Genomic DNA, 20,631 nt, shown 5'->3' with positions numbered 1-20,631 from the left:
AAAAAGTAAAAGTGGAAAGCTTAGCTGTGTATTTAGCTTTAGAGAGCTTGCATAAAAAGGCTTCTTTGACGTTTACGATTTCACGAACATTTTTTCTAAAATCTGACTATGAATGAAAGAGACCTGTTGCTATATATTTTTATAGCTCTGAACATGAAAGTGTTTTATGTAAAGTATGATTTCTATGCATTGTTGAAAAACTTAATTTTTCTATTGGATGGAAATTTTAGTTTTTTATTTGTTTTAAATTTATCTAATTTTATTGTAATTAATTTATGAATTTAGTTTTATTTAGTCTTTGTTTTTAAAAAAGGTTTTTATTAACTGCTATGGATTATTGAAGGCCCGATAATTACCATAGTGTTTATAATACTGACAATGATAGCATTTTGTACTGAATAATCTTGCCATGACAAAAAGTTTTGTTAAGTAAATATTACTGGTTATTTGAGCTAAAAGATTAGCAAAACTAAAAACTGCTACATATCTCTTGTCATTGGGAAAATGTTAAAGTCTTGGTTTACTTTCAGTATGTATATAGCAAAATCTTATATGTCCTTGTGTATTTTGATACATTCTTGCTACTGTGTAGAGTTTTGATTTCGAAAGAACTCTGTTTATATATTCCATTATGCAGGTACAGTTTGGTGTAGCTGCTGGACGTATTATTGTCACTTACAGAAGTCACAATTCTCGCTTACTGAGATGGATTATTTGGGGCGCCATATCTGTAAGTAAATATTCGACAAAATACCCTTCTATTATCATGAAGTAATGATTTAGATTAAATACAATACTGTACTACCGTTTTCCTCTTAAAAGAAAAAATTAAATGTCAGTGTTTATGCAAAAAGGCCACCATAATAAAACCTTTGAAAATGAGTGTATACATTTATCTATAGACTTGTTTAACATTCAAAGTGAATTTAATTTATTTTCTATGGGAAAAATTGTTCTAGAATACGAGCATTTTAAGTTGCAAGTTCGTTCCCAGAATGTTTTAAACTCGTGAACCGAGGAATTACTTTACTTAGATATTTCTTCATGTCGGACTTACACATCACTTTTATCTCTGTTCTATTTTTTCTTTGAACCTTTCTTGATATTCATATTGCTTCTTCTCAAGAAGCTGGGCATAATCAACATTTGCCTGTAAATTTTTAAGAGTTTTCCTAATTTTTTCCCTTCAGTAAACACATACCTTTAGTAAAGGAAGGAACATTCTGGCAGTGAGTGACTCGCCAGTCTTTCTCTTCCTCTTGCAGCTTCTCAGTCGTGTCGGTTGTGTTCATACATCTCCAGATTCTTTTCTTATTACTGAGCATTAAGATTTCTCCAGGTTTTGTTAGCAATTACTGTGCGGAGTGTGCATGGGAATTATTTCTGGAAGATCATAATCCAAATTCCATTTGTGTATTGTGTCTGAGGCAATACTGTACTGAGATTTAAATAAACATAGTAAAGAGTTCATTTCCCTCACGGTACCTCTCAATGAAAGTGCCTATGAAGTTAATAGTTCAAAGCACAAAAGGACACTTGTTGTTAGTTCAGGGAAAAAGCCAGAGAAGACAAGGCTTGTTGACTATAAAAAGGGGCTGATGATGATATCCACCTTTAGACAATTCATATAATCAGTCAACTTTCTATAGTATGAGCTTCATAAGCTCTTAATATTGATAGCTTCCTTTGTTAAAGCTCAGAAGTTCAGTGAATCCTCTCTTGAAAGCAGTAACTCGGATTCTATCCACCCTGTTGCCAACCTAACCTAACTCCCCAAGTTGAGTTCAGTGTTAATATTGTTTGTTTCGGTAAGGTTTGCTGATTAGTTCAGATTCAAAAGCCTCTCACGGAGTCGTGAATTCTTCAATTGCTTTAGACACTTCTGCTGCTAAACCCTTGCAATGCTGCAATCCTAGTTGCTCTATAAGACAAGTTATCCCTATAAGACATACAAACCATTATCCTTTAATAGGGAGATTGTTTCGACAGAACCTTGAGATGGTCGTTAGAATTGTTTAACAAATAGTTAAACAACAAGTTGAGGGTGTGGGTGAAAAGCTTCGTCCACCTCACCAGTCTGAAAGCTTCACTTTTGATTCTGCCGCAGACGAGTATTGATGTAGTCTCGGTTGCGAACAAAGTTTTTATTTTCCTTTTCTTTTGCCGGAAGAGAATGCGTTTAAGGTTGTTGAAACGGAAATTAAGCAAGAGTTTTGTACTTGGCTGAAGAAGGGTAGACATTGCTACTGGTTTATGAGTAAATTAGCCATAGATTCACATTCCCTCTGTGCATCTTCTAGGGGGGCTTGATTATTCGCAATCATCCCCACAACATTTTCATTCAGTGCCTCCACATGGAAGGAAAAGAAGCGAGCTAAGCCTTTGCTGGTGTCTGTAGTAGCAATGTCCAAGCAAAGTGCCTTTGTATCTGCTTCGGCAGGCATTTCATGTTTCACTGGTGCATGAAGACACTGCACCATATCCTCAGAAACAAAGGGTTCCCAAAACCCTCTAAACTGTCCATTCTAAATTCTAAAAGAAAGTCTACCTATATTCCATTACAAAGATAATGGCAGGTTTACAAGGTTTATTTTGATTGGTGCAATACTAAGAGTCTGTCAATGACTAGATCTACCATGGATATTGTCAACTTTTATGGTTCTGTTTTTATGATAAATGTTCAATTTCAGCCATTATGGGATAGATCCATGCTTAATTGGGTATTAGATCTGTTTATTTCAGGTATGATTGAACATTGAAAAACCTCCAGTAGTAAGGCCAATTTTCTGGATTTTGGATGTGGTTTTACTGTATTTAAATGATCTGAATTTTGAAGTTAAAATATTTTTCTTAAAGATCTTATAGCCAAAACCCTTTTCTTGTTGGCATTAGCTTCAGCTTAACACATGACTTCACACACTGTTTGTTAAAGAAACCTTTAAGGCACACAAGATAATTTTGCCCCTTTTGTCTTCCGTCAGAGCCATAAAAGGATTTTAAGGCTAAGTTTGCCTTAATTTCTTAACATCCCTTCTCTGAAAATGGATGAAAGCATTTTGACAGAAGTCGGGTTTCTTTATTCAGGAAGAGCCATTCAGTATTATTTTGAAAAAAAAAAATTCAGGTATTAGAGGTAGTGTCCTTCAGTTGTTTGGTGGAATTAGTGTCCCTAATTGCCCAATGACCAAAATTTCGATATCATTCACAGTTTGAGGTTTGGTCGCGGTAGCTCATAAAATTAATCCAAATCTAATAGTGTTGAAAGTGAAGGTACATGATATTAGTAGTGCAGCTACTTGAATTATTTAGAAATCTTTCTTCAGAAAGTTTAAAGGGAACTTCTGGAGAAGAAGTACTGTAATATTAACATCAGGTAAGTATAGAAATAAGAAATTTGATTAAAATTCAGTTGTTCCAACACAAATACTTACCTCGAACTACTTTCTTAGGAGTTACCTGTAATCTCCTCTCTACCGACCAGAGTTTTGTGTAGTATACCCTACACCCGTTTTCTATGGAGGGCTAACCCTTGAGTGAGAGAACGTGCCCCGAGGGTAGCCTTGAGCTAGGTCGGCGTCAGCTTGGGTCCCGTTAGCCAGTAAGTTCTCTGGTCGCGACGTGATACCATCACGCTGCTCTCGTCTCTTTCGACCCTTTGTGTCCGACTCGTGTGTCCCGCGTGGTTACCGCGTGGTATCTCTGTGCTTATCCCTTGTGTTCTTGCGTGTTCACTGCCCTTCCTTGTGCTTTCCAAATGTATTCCTTGTTGATTCCCTTCGTTCCTGTGCCTTGTGGTTGTGTGCGATGGAGCAGATCCGCCGTTGTCCTGGGCCTAGAGCCGGAAAGTCGTGTGGAGCGTTCCTTTCCAAGCCCGAAGTAGACCCTCACTCCCTTTGCTCTTCCTGTAGGGGCAGGATGTGCTCGCCATCGGATACGTGCATTGAGTGTGTTAGTTGGAGTGAGATTCAGTGGGTGCGTTACGGCACTAAGAAGAAGAAGTCGTCGAAACGTTCGCCCAGGAAATCTAGCATCTCTTCGCCATTACCGTCACCCAGTGGACGGTCTCGACTTCCCCTACCCAGAGTAGGGGACGAGGTAAGTCCGTTGCGGGGAAAGAGCCGAGGGCCCTTCCCCAGGAGTCTAATGTGTGTGAAGTGGGGGTTGCTGGGTCTTCTCAGGCTAGTGGGAGGCCTGGTAGTGCTGTGTCTGGGGGTTCTGGAGACTCTGGCCTGGTGCTTGGGGGCCACGTTTCCTCCGACAACCCCTTGTGGTGTAGTAATGTTGTGCCTGTTTCTTCCCCTGCTTCGTGGGCCTGTGTTTCAGGTTCTTCAGCGGCTGGTGACGCCCAGGGTAAGTTGGACTCCACGGTAAGTGAGCCCTTCGGGTGGAGGCTCTTTTAAACGCCAGGTAGGTCCCCAATGCGGATGGAAGAGGGGCTGGATACCTGGTTCCCTAGTGTAGTGCGCCAAACCTCTTTTCCAGCTCCTCTGACGGCGGTTCCAGAGACCTTCCTACAAACCTCGACCTCTGGTACGCAGCAAGTCGCGAAGCCCTCCGTAGCCCCCTCTTCTGCCCGTCGTTCGGGTGGTACAATTTCGTCGGGCTCTTCAGATGGTGGGGCTTCGTTCTCTTCAGAAGAGGAAACGAGGAGGAGACATCGGCGACGGAGGGAGCGGTCCAGTAGCAGGCATTCCCGCTCAAGATCCCGTTCGAGGTTCTGTAGAAAACGGTCCCTCTCTCCACGGAGGAAGTACAGGAGGAGTAGGTCCCCCGATGGTGATTGGGTCTGAGTTGCAGCGTTCCCCGGACCGGCAGTCCAGGGATTTCTCGCCACGAAGGCCATCCTCCAGACGCAGATATGACCCTCGTAGGGAGAAATGCGAGAAGGCCGCTTCAGGCAGGCGTAAGGCCGCGAAGCTTCCGGTTCACCCCGCCCAGCGGGGGGAACCGTGCTTCCGTACGGGCAGCCTGGCCGAATCAACACAGCTGGTTCGGCCCTCGGACTTTAAGGAACGGTTCCCTCCGTCGGGTCAGCCCACGGGATCCGCGTCCTCGTCCCCCAGAGAGAATACACGAACGGTAGTCCTCGCCGGCACGGCGATGCCAGTTCTGACCCCCGAACCTGGTGCGGAGGTTCCCGCCGGGGAAGACCGGTACCACCGAAGGGGAGTGCCTGTTGTTCCGGAACCGAAGCGCCCGGTGGGAGTGCCCGGTGATCCAGCTCCTCGGGATCAGGCGGAAGGTACTGCTGACGGTAGAGAAGGTTCCCCGACCGAGGACTCGGCCTATCGGAAGGTTATAGGCATGATTCGAAGGCATCATAGGATTAAGGAACCGGTCCCAACCGATGAGGACTACTGGAGGTCCAGCCTGACCCGCTTGATGCAGGCCCCCGTCCAACAGAAAACCTCCCTGGCCCTGCCTGTGGCCCGAGATCTCGTCCTGGGACGGGCTCATGTTGATAGAGCTGTGGCAGGCAATGCCGAAGCTCCCAAAACGCAGAGCTCCTCGAAGCTGCTCCAAGGGCTCAAGACACAGAGTAGGTTCTATGTGCCAGAGGGACAACGACCGGGAGCCTGCAAGGTGGAGCCTGCCCTCGACGTTCTGGGACAGGGGGCCCCGGAGGACAGAGCCTCTTCAGCCCCGATTTGATTTTCGCAATCGGAGGCTGCGATGATGGAGGAGATGTCGAAAGACTTGGTGCACGTCTCCTCTTGGTTGGACTGGTGGGCTTCCACACTGGTAGGTGTTCAAGCCACATATGACTTAACGGACCCGGAGCAGCAAAACCTCCTGAGGGAACTTATCATCTCCGGGGGCAAGACCCTGAAGTTCCTTACGTATCAGTCCCTTGCCCTGTCAGCGAATTGGGTTCTTCGCAAAAGGGACACTATTCTGGCGAAGCTTTCCCGGAAGGTCTTAGACAGGGAGGCGAGGGCCATGAGGAGCCTTCCTGTGTGGGGTGACTCCTTGTTCTCCTTGAAAGAGCTAGAAGAGATTATGGAAAAGGTGGCTAAACGAAAGGAAGTGAACGCTCCCAGGCCTCAACCGGTAAGGAGGCCCCCCTACAAGAGATCAGCATCAGACGGGCCCTCTACTTCTCAGGCCCCGCCTAACCTGACGAGGAGAGAAGCCCCTTCTTCCTCGTGGGCTTCAGCGCCACAGCCCCCCCCCCCGTAGAGGAGCTCCAGCAGCGTCTGCCTCGTTTAGAACAGGGTATTCTGCCTCCAGGAGAGGCCATTAAGGCCGCTCCTCCAGGAGGAGGTAGAGTGGGAGGCCCCCTACTCCTGCCCAAGCCTCAGGTTGGGGGATGCCTCAGACTACATTGGCAAGCATGGAAGGCTCACGGATCAGAGCCCTGGACAGTATCCGTACTGAAGGAGGGGTACAGGCTACCGTTCTTAACGGAACCCCCGCCTTTAATTCCGGCCAGCCTGTCGGAGTGGCTGGCACCCAAGGACCCGTTGAAGAGGGCGGCCCTTCAAGAAGAGGTGTCCACGATGTTGGAGAAGGGCCCCATGGAGGAGGTCCTGCACCCAGGACCAGGCTTCTACAGCTGACTGTTCCTGGTAGAAAAGGCCACGGGGGGGTGGAGACCGGTGATAGACCTGTCAGCTCTCAACAAGTTTGTGCGAAAGACAGATTTCAAAATGGACACTCCGAAGTCGGTCTTGCTGTCCTTGAGGGAGAAAGACTACATGATGACCATAGACCTCAAGGACGCATACTTCTAAATCCCGGTCCACCCCTCAAGCCGGAAGTCTCTCCGGGTGAAATGGGGTACCCAGATCCTGCAATTCAAGACCCTTTGCTTTGGGTTGTCGACAGCTCCCCAGGTATTCACGAGAGTCTTCACGACAGTCTCGGTGTGGGCTCACGAGCGAGGCATTCGCCTCATCCGGTACCTGGACGACTGGTTGCTTCTTTCCTCCTCAGAGGACGTTTTGAAGGAGCAGGGTATAAAACTTCTCCAGTTTTGCAAGGGTCTGGGTATCATGATCAACCCAGAAAAATTGAACCTATCTCCCTCCACCAGAATGACCTATTTGGGGATGACACTGGATTCCCTACTGGTGAAAGCTTTTCCGTCAGAGGAGCAGGTAAGCAATCTAATGAAGATCCTTCTCCCTTTTCTGTCGGGGCAACCCAGGAGGGCGAAGGACTGGCAAAGGCTAATAGGTCATCTGGTGTCGTTGGAGAAACTGGTTCCCCAGGGGAGACTCAGACTCAGGGCCGTCCAATGGAACCTGAAGAACTTCTGGAACCAACTGGACTCGCCCCAGAAATTAATTCCAGTCCTGCCAAACACAATACCCTCCCTGGAATGGTGGCATTGCCGGTCGAACACGCTCAAGGGGATGCCCTTCGCGACCGAGCCTCCCGAGTTGCTCCTATTCACAGACGCCTCCAACCAGGGATGGGGAGCCCATCTCCTCAACGGGACGGCGAGAGGAACCTGGATGGACGGGGAGAAAGGCCTACACATCAATGTCCTAGAGTTGAAGGCAGTCCAGAAAGCTTGCCTGCACTTCATCGATCTACTAAGGGGAAACACTGTGGCGTTGATGTGCGACAATGCCACAGTTGTAGCATACATAAAGAAGCAAGGAGGCCTAAAATCAAGGGAGTTGTGCGATCTCGCCCTAGAGATCCTAGATTGGGCGAAGGCGAACCAGATAGTGTTATTGGTAAGGTTCATCCCCGGGAAAAAGATTGATTGATTGATTGATTGAAAGTTTTCTGGCATCCTGACATCTAAGGTCATTGACGCCGTAGAACGTCCTAGCCGACGGTCTCAGCAGGATGGGTCAGATAGTAGGAACAGAGTGGTCCCTCCTCCCAGAAGTAGCCAGGTTCATCATTCAACGGTGGGGTTCCCCGGTGATGGACCTCTTTGCAACCAAGCTGAACGCACAACTCCCCGTGTATTGTTCTCCTGTCCCAGACCCAAAGGCAGCCTTGGAGGATGCCTTTCAGCACAAGTGGAACAACCTAGACGTGTACGCTTTTCCCCCCTTCACGTTGATCAGGCAAGTGCTCAACAGAGTAAGGGCTGCCCGGAACTTAAGGATGACTTTGGTAGTGCCCTGGTGGCCGGAGAGAGAGTGGTTCGCAGACCTAAAAGACCTGACAAGCCATCCTCCGTGGCCACTCCCCGACAGGCCAGATCTTTTACAACAGCCACACTTTCTCAGGTTCCACGACAACCCACAGTCTCTACGCCTTCATGCCTGGAGACTATTGAGCGCCTCCTGAGGAAGGAAGGATATTCGTCAGGAACGGCTAAGAGGATGTCGCGATACCTGAGAAGGTCGTCGGCAGCGGTCTACCAAGCGAAGTGGGCCTCTTTCACGAAGTGGTGCGCTTCGAAGAGCATCAAACCCCTCAAAGCCTCCGTCCCAGATATCGCAGACTTTCTAGTATATCAGAGACGAGATAGGGATGTCAATCCCAGCTATAAAAGGAGTACGAGCAGCCTTGGGTCAAGTCTTCCTTCTGAATGGCATCGACCTGGGCTCCTCTAGACACATCTCTATGCTTGTTAGGAGTTTTGAACAGTCCTGCCCCCCTCAAACTGTTAGGGTGCCTCAGTGGGACATAGCTAGGCTCCTGAAGATGTTAAGTAGCCCCCCGTTCGAACCAATGAAGGATATTGTTGACAGGGATCTCACTCTCAAGACGGTCTTTTTGTTGGCCTTGGCCTCTGCGAAAAGGGTAGGTGAGATCCATGGGCTGTCTTATGACGTCTCTCATTCGAAGGGGTGGAGAGAGATCTCTTTCAAGTTCGTCCTTTCGTTCGTGGCGAAAACCCAGAACCCAGCAGTCTGGGATCCTAAATTCGAGGGGTTCTCTCTGCCAGCTATTTCTAGGACTGGTAATCCTGAGGATTTGAGGTTATGCCCTGTCCGTGCCATTAGAAAATACCTTGAGAGGACTGCACATCTCCGGCCAGGCATCAAGAGCCTTTTCGTCTCCACAGGTGTTACAAAGAAGCAGGTATCGAAGAATACCATATCCTTTTGGTTGAGACAAGTTATTGCCAGGGCCTACAAGGAGGAGGGACTAGCCTTACCGGGTACTCCCAAGCCCCATGACATCAGAGGTCTGAGCACTTCCTTAGCCTTTGAGAAGAACATGGCAGTGGGCCAGATCCTTCGGGTGGGCACCTGGTCGAACCAGTCGACCTTTACTGCCCATTACCTCAAGGATTACTCAAGAAGGTCCTTAGATGCGTTCTCCATTGGGACAGTCATCTCCGCGCTCCAAGTGATTTAACGGTGAAGCCCCAGGCACATCGTGGATAGCAAAACCAGGAGAGACAGGTTTGTTCCTTTTCATCCTAATCCCCGTTTCCTATCCCTATCGGAGATAACCACACTTATGTAACCAATGAAGAACACGTCTCTGCAACTTTGTTACTGGACTCAACATCAGAAGATTTTTCAAATGGTGAGTACTTAGACACTAACGTGAGCCATTTGTGTAGTTTACCCTACCGCTCGATTCCCAGTTTTAAGAACCTAGTTCATATCTAGGATTCTTGGCGTCCGCTTTTCTGGGTCTGAAGGCCAGGAAGCCACTCCCACCTCCTAAAGTGTAAGTCTCCTAAGAAAGTAGTTCGAGGTAAGTATTTGTGTTGGAACAAATCAAAAATTTTATGTAATTTTTATTTTTCCTAACATACTTACCGAGAACTACTTTCGGGTAATGGCCCTCCCTACCTTCTCCGAGTGCCTTTCTGCCCTTGCAGGGACTTTTTGCAACATCCGAGGAACTTACTGGCTAACGGGACCCAAGCTGACGCCGACCTAGCTCAAGGCTACCCTCGGGGCACGTTCTCTCACTCCCGGGTTAGCCCTCCATAGAAAACGGGTGTAGGGTATACTACACAAAACTCTGGTCGGTAGAGAGGAGATTACAGGTAACTCCTAAGAAAGTAGTTCTCGGTAAGTATGTTAGGAAAAATAAAAATTACTTAAAATTTTTGATTTTTTTCATTCATTTCAAGTAGTTGTCTTCGTTTTACATTGTTTTACTTTATAATATGGCTTTCTGAAACAAAAAGATCGTATACAATTTGTAAATTGGCACCTTTATTAAAAAAAATAAAATTATTTCATATTGTTTTTGTTTGTTTTTTTTTTAAACAATATAAAGTAGTACAGTTTATGAATTCATACAGTATTTCTAAGGTACAATATTCATATTTAAGTATATTTTTCTTGCTTTCTAGTCTCTGTAATGAGGCATATGTTTATGGTATGAGAATAAATGAGAAGTCATAAAACATAATTTGGTACTGGATAGTTACTCTTCTTTATAAGCACTTTTGTTCAAGGTTAATAAAACGGTGATGGATACTATGATTAGTGAATATTCTTGAAATTATGGAATTATAGAAAAGTGTCTCTTGAATGAAAAAATACAGGATAAAAACTCTTTATTCATTGTTTACGATATGAGAGTAAATAGGATGTCATGATATATATGGAGTAATTGAAAAGTGTCTCATGAATGAAAAAATACAGGATAAAAACTCTTTATTCTTTTGTTTAGGATATGAGAGTAAATAGGATGTCATGATATATATAGAGTAATTAGATAAAGATTAGTAACAGTACTTCTGTTTCCCTCGTTCAGTAGATACTGCTGTATTTAACAAAAGTGCTACAGAATTTAACTTTTGGGGTCATTCTTGAAAAGGATTGATTCATAGAAAAGTTATCACATAATTGAAAAGAGACTAAATGAAAGCTAATTTAAACTGCCTAAAATAGATTTCTATATACTTAATAATTGTTGGTCCTAGACATGACCAGGTTAAGGTGAATCATGTATTCCACATCATGATATCTCATCATCATCATTTCAGCCTTCAAAAGTCCTTTGTTGGATGTAGGCCTTCCCCAGGTTCCTCCACAGACTTCTATCCCAAGCTGTTCTGTGCCACTGTTGCTTATGTTGGTCTAAGTCATCTCGCCAGCGGGTTTTTTGTCTTCCTCGGTTTCTTGTGTATCCTCGGGGTGTCCAGAAGGTTGTTCGTAATGTCCATCTGTTGTCTGTCATCCTGGCAATGTTCCATTTGAGCTTGCTAATGGTTTCAAGGATATCCATTACTTTAGTTTTTTGACGTATCCATTTAGCTTTTTTTCTATATATCTCATACTACAGGTTAAATTTGGTTTGGGGTTACGAATTATTAAACTTTCAGTGGCCTTTGTTAAAATATGGAATATTCTTCAATAACCATCTGGGTTTCTATTAATTATCTGAAATTTCTTCTGTATTTTTTCTTAGTTTCCTCAAATTTGTAGAAATTTATTATATTTTTTTGAGTTTCATTGACAAAATTACTTTTAAAAAACATCTCTTATTTTACATAAGTGCTTAGATTATTTTCTTGTTTATTATAACATTTAATTTCCTTTCCAGGGTATCATTGCTGGAATACTCTGCGGCTTTGAAAAGGAAGGGGGTCCCATTCCAGTCAACAAAAACTTATGGTCTCTCTCCTTTGTTTTGACCACAAACTGCTTTGCATTTTTCTTACTAAGCTTTTATTACTTGGTTATTGATAAGCTGAGTTGGTGGAGTGGAAATCCAGTTCGTTATGTTGGTAAGTAGTTTTTTATATACAATTTGTAATTCATGAACATAATTATCTAATCAAAATGATTGTTTTAATGATCTAGCAAAGCCTCGTTGATATATATATGCTCCTGTTTCTAGGGATTTGTAATTTCATGAAAACCAAAGGGTAACTGGTACAGAAGTTCCTCAACTTACAAATTCAATAGGTTCCAAGAATCTGTTTGTAAGTCAAATTTGTTAAATTTTGTCCTAGGGTAGGCATAACCTGGTTCCCATATCTATGATTTCCAGCTGCCTAAGTCAACAAATAGTACCGTCTCATATGAAATAGATATCAGATTATTGCATATGTCATTTTCCTTACTGTATTTAATGACACTATTATTTTATTACAATATTTCTTTACATATTCTTATTACAGTATAAGAACTTTTGATACAATATTTAAGAATTATGATGTCAGTTAGATTTTAGTTTGTATCTCTGAATGTTTGTAAGTTTTGAAGACTTTCTGTATTTCAAAGTTTAAATCTTTTCATAATGTCTAATGAAAATTAACCACTTATTTCTAAACTTCCAGATTGTGTTTGATACCCAAATATTGTCATGGTGTCTCATTATTTGTTTATTATTATACCATAAGACAATTATTCTTTATTGATACCTATTTTTCGGTCATATATTATGGTGTACATTTATAAAAGGGTAAAAGCTGACAAGGTAGGCTCTTATAGCTTTCAAAGATGATAGATAATTTTCCTCTATATTATAAAGATTGAAAGAAAGGAATAGTTTCAGAGAGAAAATTTTTACATACTGTATATCATTCCAGTAACCAAAACCTTTAAGCTGAGAGTTGTTTTAAACAGTAGCCTATTTTCAATTGAAGGAGTGGTTTTAAGGCACATTATATGTAGAGATTTATTAATATTAATTGATGGAGAAGGAAAAACTCAATTAAAATGTAGTTGAACTTCATTTTATAAATTCTAAAATTGCCCATTTTTATGTCTATTTTTTTCTTGTTTTGTCCTGACAATATTAACCCTTTTACCCCCGGGCTCTTTGGAAATTTCCAACCCTTAACCCCCAAGGGGTTATTTTTTCCCCAGCACATTTTGCAGTATATATTTTTTAAATTGCTCTAACAGCCTTAATTTTTGGTCTCATTCTCTTTGAAAATGCCTGAATTTTCTCAAAAAATTATTAAAAATATGAAAAAAATAATTTTTATAGCCTTTTTTTGCAAGGACGTATTGGTACGTCCATGGGGGTAAAGGGATGAGTTTTGTGGAATGTACCAGTACGTCCTTTGGGGGTAAAAGGGTTAAAATGCCTTTAGTAATGATTATGTAGTTACCTATATAAAAAAAGCAGCATTAAACCCTTTTAAATTAATTCTTTATTATTTATTGAATTTTAATTGGAAATTGTGATTAATGTAGATTCAGGAACTTGAAATACGTTACTAATTTCTGAATTTCCTTTCCTCCCAGGTATGAATGCCATCATTTTGTATCTAGGACATGAAATCTTGGGCAATCTGTTGCCATGGTCATGGTCTCCAGTTGGGCATTACCATGTTAATTACCTGATTATGAACATTTGGGGTACTAGCTTATGGGTAGTATTTGCCTATATATTGCACCTCAAAAAAGTATACATCTCAGTATAGATCTTGTGATTTTTAACCTTATTTTATTGATTTACTGCTTATTTTGATAGATTGTCAAGTTTTTTTCTTTTATATCACCATACTGCAATGTAGTGGGTGAGCCATTTTACTGTTGTAAGATATGATTATAACTGAAATCCATTACTTTATATTGAATTTTTACTAGATGTAATTATTTCCACACCTTGCCATATATTTATCAATTTTAGTGGAAACAGTTTCCTAAAACAGATTGTATCAATATTACAAGAGTAACAGTTATTTTTTAGGAACCCCAGGAGATTGTGCCATTTTCAGACCATATTCTAATCTTATTCTAAGTACAAAAACATTCCATTATTTACAGTGCTACTTTGGAGTGATGTTATTTAAGAGAAACTAAGCTGGCGTCACTTTGAGTTAATAAGAATTATCATTTAATTGCCTGATATGATGCAAGCTACAGATACACTGAATTTTCTGCATAACACATTTTTTGAATTGTTTTTGTTGAAATGGCAAGTTGGGAGTTGATATTTAGCAAGATGTTTCAGGATAAAGACTGTCATATGTTTTCTTTTGAAGTATTTTTTTCAGGCAATACGAAATTTGCATTCATATCCTGTAATATATTCTTAGGGCTTTCAGATTACATTTATGTTCCTCAGGTGCTCAACTAGCATTTAGTTTAGTCAAAAGCAGAAGACTTATCAATAGAAAACCATGTTACATTGAATAATGTGACCGTATGATTGACATTTGATAATTAGATGTGAAATTTTGAAGACAATAATGAAGATAATGTAGGATACAGTAATCAAAAAGTCGAAAATTGGATTGTTTGTCAAAACTGAGGAACTTTTATGGATGGCTAAGTAATGAAATAGCAATTGATGATTAGTGACGGGATGAACCGCATTAAAAGAGAGTATTGTGAACCTCAGAAGTCTTACCTGTAAAAACAGATCAGGATAATTAAGAGAAATTGATGATGGTCAAAAGGCAGACAAGTTACTGTAGGAAGAAAGCAAAACATCAGGTTAGGTCAAGTGATGAGAGAACAGCTGAGGTATGACAACCTCATATTTTTTATGATGGGTAGCAAAATATAAAAAGTTTAAAAGAAGGCTTTTGTTGCTTATTAAAGATTTCGGGAAATGAAAAAGGACAATGCTTTGTTTATAGTAGACTATGTTGGATGTCTGCGTTGAGTTGCCAACGTATTCATAGACAAGGTTGTATAAAATTAATGTGATAATAAATTGCGTGATATTGGAAAAATTGTGATCAATTAAAAAAATCCAAACTTGGGTGTACTATCTTTGTATATTTTTATACTAATCATCATAGCCTATAGATTTTTTTCTCTCCCAGTGCCAAAAATCACATTATGCCATGAAGTACCAGTTAGATGTTGGGAGAGAAGGCCTACTGTTACACTCTACTATGTATATATTCTACTTAAAATCTTTCCATATCATCTATGCCTATTGACGAAAAGGGCCTCGGTTAGATTTTGCTGAGAAAAACTGAAGGTTGCCACAGGACTAGTGTAGTGCTATAATTTTCCCACAGCTCTTCCATCACTCTTGGTTGTCTTTAAAACTGACCTGTTTAGGATCTTGGTATGTTGATACTGTTCCATTGAATATGTCTTCTCCATATAAAACCCATTTGGTATTTATGTTGATTTTGTCAAATTGTTCTTCCCAAGCAACCTTACTGATGTATATATTCTGCTCTCTATTGGCATGTAATTCCTCTGTTACTGGACAAATGTTGGTAATAAAGGTACAAGTCAGATTATGGTTTTATTACATGAAGTATAAGAATAGCTCCTAAAATATTTTTTATGTAACCATGAGGGTTCAGAGAAATTATATTGTTTTGATGTAATAAATGGTTTGGCTTAAAATGTGAGTTGAATATCCAGAGTACTTGCTTTGCTCGACAGATATGTTTTTAAACTGGTTATTGCTGCATAGGACATTCAAGATTGAAAATCTCATATAATACAGAAAACGAAAATACTCTACTGTACAGTATGTACTTTTAGACAATTTTCTAGTAAGTATAATTGTTATTCATCCATTTGTTCAAATGCAAGGTGCAATTGGAAGTAAATATGATATTGATGAAAGGAAACAATAATGAAGAAAAAAATAAACACTAAATTCATCTCCAAAGAAAACTAATCCTTACTTTGTTCGTAAAAATAGAATATTTTCAACTCGGTTCATGGGCAATTGTATAGAGGAAATCTGGATGTAAATTACAAGGAAAATATTCATGTACTGTACCTAGAATGACCAGATTTTGAAAATTGAAGTAAGAGACACCCAAATTGGAGAGGTAGTTGAGCAATATAGACGCGTAGCTTGTGTAAAGTTCGCGCACATTGACGCAACGCAAGTCCTCAATGGGGTCCAAATTGTCCAGGACCTACTTCGTTGTCTTCTTTGTTTTAAAGTATGTTCATTGTAGATTTTTTACAAACAGCTGTTCATTATGTGTGTCAAAGCATTACAATATTGCAATTAAGCATGTTTTACAGCTTTGAAGGATAACCAAAAATTTGCTAGTGTATTGTATTTTTTTTTCAAATAACGAAAATAAAGGACGAAAGGCGTCCTGGGGAGGGTCGATATGGGACAGGTGACATATGTCATAAATATTTGACAATCTGAGTGGCCTCGCAGACCCCATCACTAGGCTATAGACCTCAAATTCATCAATTTATGAAAATCAAACTTTTTGAGAACATTACGTGACTGAGCCTATCATGACAATACACAGTCTGGTTGGATGCTCTCAAGAAAAGTTTTTGACCCTGATCACCAAGTAAGTCTACACCTGTAACTTTATGACATCAAGATATGAATTTACAACCTACAGTATCTGTCAATAGTTTAAGGAGACATAGCCTACACTTTAATAGGTTAGGTTAGGTTAGGTTAAGAAATTGAGTGTTAAAGACTGAAAATTTTACAAGTAGGCCTATTCAGCAATCAGGTTTACTAAGGCCGTTTTGAGTTATTAACGGTTCAATGATTCTAGTTTGTTTATATAAAAAAAAAGAGCGGCCTATTCTCAATTGCCTTGAGCCATGGAAAAATGAAATTCTGAATGTGAATTTTTTCTGCTTTTATGATCACTTCTATAATCTGTATTTTATACCATTGTTTTAATAATGTTTATAATAAAACAATCATATAACTAGAACATTTAGGTCTATACATAGCCTGTGCATTGTTTTTTACTATGTAGCCAAATCTTTTTGGACTCGGATTTAAAGAATTTTTCATTATGAAATCAGTAAATATGAACAAAATTCTCAGCCTTAATTCACAAAATATTCAAAATGATGACAGATAGAAGTGATGATGATGAAAATTAAACAAACAATCATATATACGTTTCTCACCCATAAATAAAGGTGTGATTACTGAAGGAAAAGTCTGAAATTGATAACCATTTGAGAGGCATCTAAAAGATATAAAAAATGAGAAAACATTCTCATGCTTCTTAAATATATCATCGTTATACGTATATAAATGATGTAGGATGAAAAAAAAATAAATTTCTAGGTAGAGCGTTTTGTTGAAATAACTCCCATAAATTTGACTGATTCGTCAACAGCAGCCCATAAACTAGAGGAACCCTCTCACCTTATGTAGTTTTAGCGGGAAATATCTGGCTTCTCATTGGCTGATTCGTCCTCTGCTGCGATTGGTGGTTGTATGTGACGTCATGCAACCTGTGTTTTTATGAATGATTTCAACTTAGTAGTGGTGAAATACCTAAACTTTTTATAGATAAATTATAACTTATAAATTATAAATTTTATGGAAATAAGTTTGGAATAGTTATAAATTATTTAATAAATAAATATTAGACCTTGTTAAAGGGTATGGGTTAAATAAATGCGTCATATGCGAAGGAATACTTTACTATAACGTTGGCTACGATGTCAGATGTGCGTGTGTTTGTCTGTTAAGTTGTAGTAAGCGAACGACCAATCACAGCCGAGGAAGATATAGCCAATCAGAGGACTAGAATTTACCGCGCACAGTAACGTAGAGAGAGAGGAATCCTGGGACTTATGAGTTGCTGTTTGAAAAACCTACCCGAATTTCCAAGAAATCGTAACTAAACGCTCTCGCTATTGGGGAACGGAGCTTATTTTTCTTATTTTAAGCGAATTAGTGATATATTTCCTTCTAAATATATATATATAAAACAGTCCCACAATAAGATGTTTTTATAACATTCTATTATAGTGGTAATTTCTGATTATCAAGAGAGAATACGTCTCTGTGACGTCATAAGGAGTAGGATGAATTTTGCAGCTTGTCTTAAATAACTCGTAAATTAGATACGAATATTATATCGAGTTAAATTGTGAAGAAATTTCACACATTTAGTTCTTATTTTATTATGTTTCAAGTACAATGTAATTGAACCGATCATTACCAAAAAAATCATTATCTTTAATAAGAAATACGTCATTGTAAAGTTAATATCTAAAGTATATACAGTAGGCCTATACACATTTCATATAGATTATGACTTAGAAATTCCAACTTTTATTGAAACAAAGCCAAAATCCAATAATCCATTTACAAATAGATATTCCAATTTTGAATATACCAAGATCCCCGTATACCTTGCAGTTTGGTGTTTGCTTGTTCACACAAAAATGTTCTTGTCATCACCACTAATTACAGTCCTTATCATCGACGAATATATGTAAATCCCGTTAATTAATTTTTTTTTTATTGTATAAATTGCATCACAATATCGATAAACGTGTAACCAACATACAATCAGCTGATAAGGGCGTGATAACGTCAACACAGAGCTGGTAAATGTTCTCTGGCAGCCAGTTTCTCTTGTTCTTCACAAAGAGGGTGCTGTGGAAGACTCATCTATATCGTGGGGGATATAATAATTTCTACTTTACCTTCGTCATATCAAAATTTGGCTGTCATAAAACATAGCAAGAAGGTTAGTGATTTATATATATATATATATATATATATATATATATATATATATATATATATATATATATATATATATATATATATATATATATACATATATCAACCACAATGGCATTTAATATCGAATTTTACCTTAGGAATATATATCCAATGGAATTCATTTATGGTAATACCTTCTAGTTGGGCAGAGATTCGAACTCGTGCCTCTCAGCCTCTACCATGCCTCTACCAAATGAATTCCAGTGGATATATATTCCCAAGGTAGAATTCGGTATTAAATACCTTTGTGGCTGATATTTACATTGATTAAAATAATGTGTTAGTGATATATATTCGTATATATATATATATATATATATATATATATATATATATATATATATATATATATATTCGTATATATATATATATATATATATATATATATATACATACATATATATGTGTATATATATATATATATATATATATATATATATATATATATATATATATATATATGTGTGTGTGTGTGTGTGTATATATACATATATATATATATATATATATATATATATATATATATATATATATATATATGATAAATTTTCCACATTTAAACATGTTTTTCCTCATTCAAATAAGCCACATATTTTAATACATTAATGTCTGGATTCTCTTACCGACCTCTGGATCAGAGTGCCAAGGCGAAACCACTCAAAGACAATAGCATCTGACCGGCCGGGAATCGAACCATAGTCCAGGATACTTGTATGACAGTGTCACTACCATATGTTACGTCATTTATGATGTAAAGGGACTTTTTAGCTGTATATCGTTTTAAGCTTTGGCAAGGGGAATGTCACCCTTTGTGTATATCGTTAATAACTATCATAACTCAGGATGAAAATTAGATTTGATTTATTAGTGATTAGTATTTTCATTCTAGTATTTTCCATCATTGTAATCTATAGAATCCTGATATTGGTTGAACAAGGATTAAAATGAAATTTGGATTCGTTATGTTTGTTTGAGCCGTTTACCATGAACATCGTTTATTCCATTGAAATATAGTAAAGTTTAGGCTTATGAAAATCTACCAGCAATTAAACAAAAATATATCATGCGTCCATATACTCATATCCTTGTAAGCAATGAAATAAAATAGTATATAAATAAACGATATATTGTTTATAGTTGGCAAAAATTTCAGGGGTATGGGATCGTTGGTTCTATACATATTATACAAGGCAAAAATGTTTAAGAACCATGGTTCTAGAATAAAGTTCAGGTTACAACAGTGTTAAGCAAGACAAGATTAGAGTAATGAGCTACCTACTACAAAATCAGTGGCTATGTGACTTAACCCACAACTTAGCTAACCTAACCTAACCTCACCCAGCACCTGCCAATCTCGTTAGTGTTATCATCAGTGAAATTGTGAAAGGTTTGCCATTGTTCCTTTGGTGCGAGACATTCTCTGTCACTGCCATTACAGGGAAAACGTTTGGTAAGTGCTTAAGTCGATTGAAGTAATGGTGAATACAGATTTAATATTCGTCAAGCCATGTTTTTATAAGAACAATTTGCTTTGGATGTTTTAAGATCTCATTTTCATTTTTGGCAAGTCATCAACGAAAAGCTATTTCTAATCTTATCGATAAAGACAGATAAGAGATGAAGAGTAATTCATGTTGCATGGAGATAAGACATCAATGAACAAGCCTGTGTCACTCAACTTGGTATGGTGTTTGGAAAAAAAACAACTGAAGATTTCAAAATGAAATACCGCTTCCTTAATGAAATCAGATATTTTAAGAAGTTAGGGTTCATAATGATACGACAGCAAAACCCGTAGGCCTAATATGGGCCCAAATATACAAGTTCAGATTTGTGCTTTATCTGTTAAAGCGTTATAAAATGAATTCTGTCCTCGGCGAATAATTTTTTGGAGTTGCATTTAGAAATTTTGGATATTATCAGTATGGAATTTTCATTATTACTATACAAAAATTATGAGTCACTTAGTTGTGTCTTGTTAAGTTAATCAAGTTTATGCTGTAATGTTCTTAACATAAATACGGTAGCATGTGAGAGGCCATCTTGAAAGTATATGGTAATATTCGATCTTGTCTGAATGACCAAAAAAAAAAAAAAAAAAAAAAACGATTGGGCTATCCTTAATTGATGCGTTGTATGTTTTATTTAATGCTAGTCTTCCATTGAGATGTATTTAAAACCAATGATGAAGATTAACACAGACCAGATAGAGGAGGATTTTTACGATTTCACGATTGTCGTTAAAGATTTTAAGGTAGCTCATGAATGGCAGAGACAACGGACAGTGACATTGCCCTATCAAGCAGGACAATGCCCCAGAAACTGACCATAGATATGATT

General features: G+C 39.0%; 2 protein-coding genes across 2 annotated transcripts in view; both read left to right on the top strand.

The window, feature by feature from the left end:
• LOC137643813 (heparan-alpha-glucosaminide N-acetyltransferase-like) overlaps positions 1-15,049 on the top strand; it is a 98,849-nt gene extending 83,800 nt beyond the window's left edge. Inside the window, exons 12-14 of the mRNA XM_068376502.1 lie at positions 638-730; positions 11,434-11,617; positions 13,089-15,049. Coding sequence (XP_068232603.1) covers positions 638-730; positions 11,434-11,617; positions 13,089-13,267 — 456 coding nt within the window. The 3' untranslated portion in view covers positions 13,268-15,049. The remainder of the gene's footprint in view (positions 1-637; positions 731-11,433; positions 11,618-13,088) is intronic.
• A 3,073-nt stretch (positions 15,050-18,122) lies between these two features.
• LOC137643764 (phospholipid-transporting ATPase ABCA3-like) overlaps positions 18,123-20,631 on the top strand; it is a 66,577-nt gene continuing 64,068 nt past the window's right edge. The window contains 1 exon segment of the mRNA XM_068376452.1: positions 18,123-18,253. The gene's annotated coding sequence lies outside the window, so the exon portion shown is untranslated.

This window comes from Palaemon carinicauda, chromosome 7, assembly GCF_036898095.1.
Source record: "Palaemon carinicauda isolate YSFRI2023 chromosome 7, ASM3689809v2, whole genome shotgun sequence".
Taxonomy (NCBI): domain Eukaryota; kingdom Metazoa; phylum Arthropoda; class Malacostraca; order Decapoda; family Palaemonidae; genus Palaemon; species Palaemon carinicauda.
The sequence above is the reverse complement of the archived record's forward strand: the minus strand, read 5'-3'. Positions and strand labels throughout refer to the sequence as shown.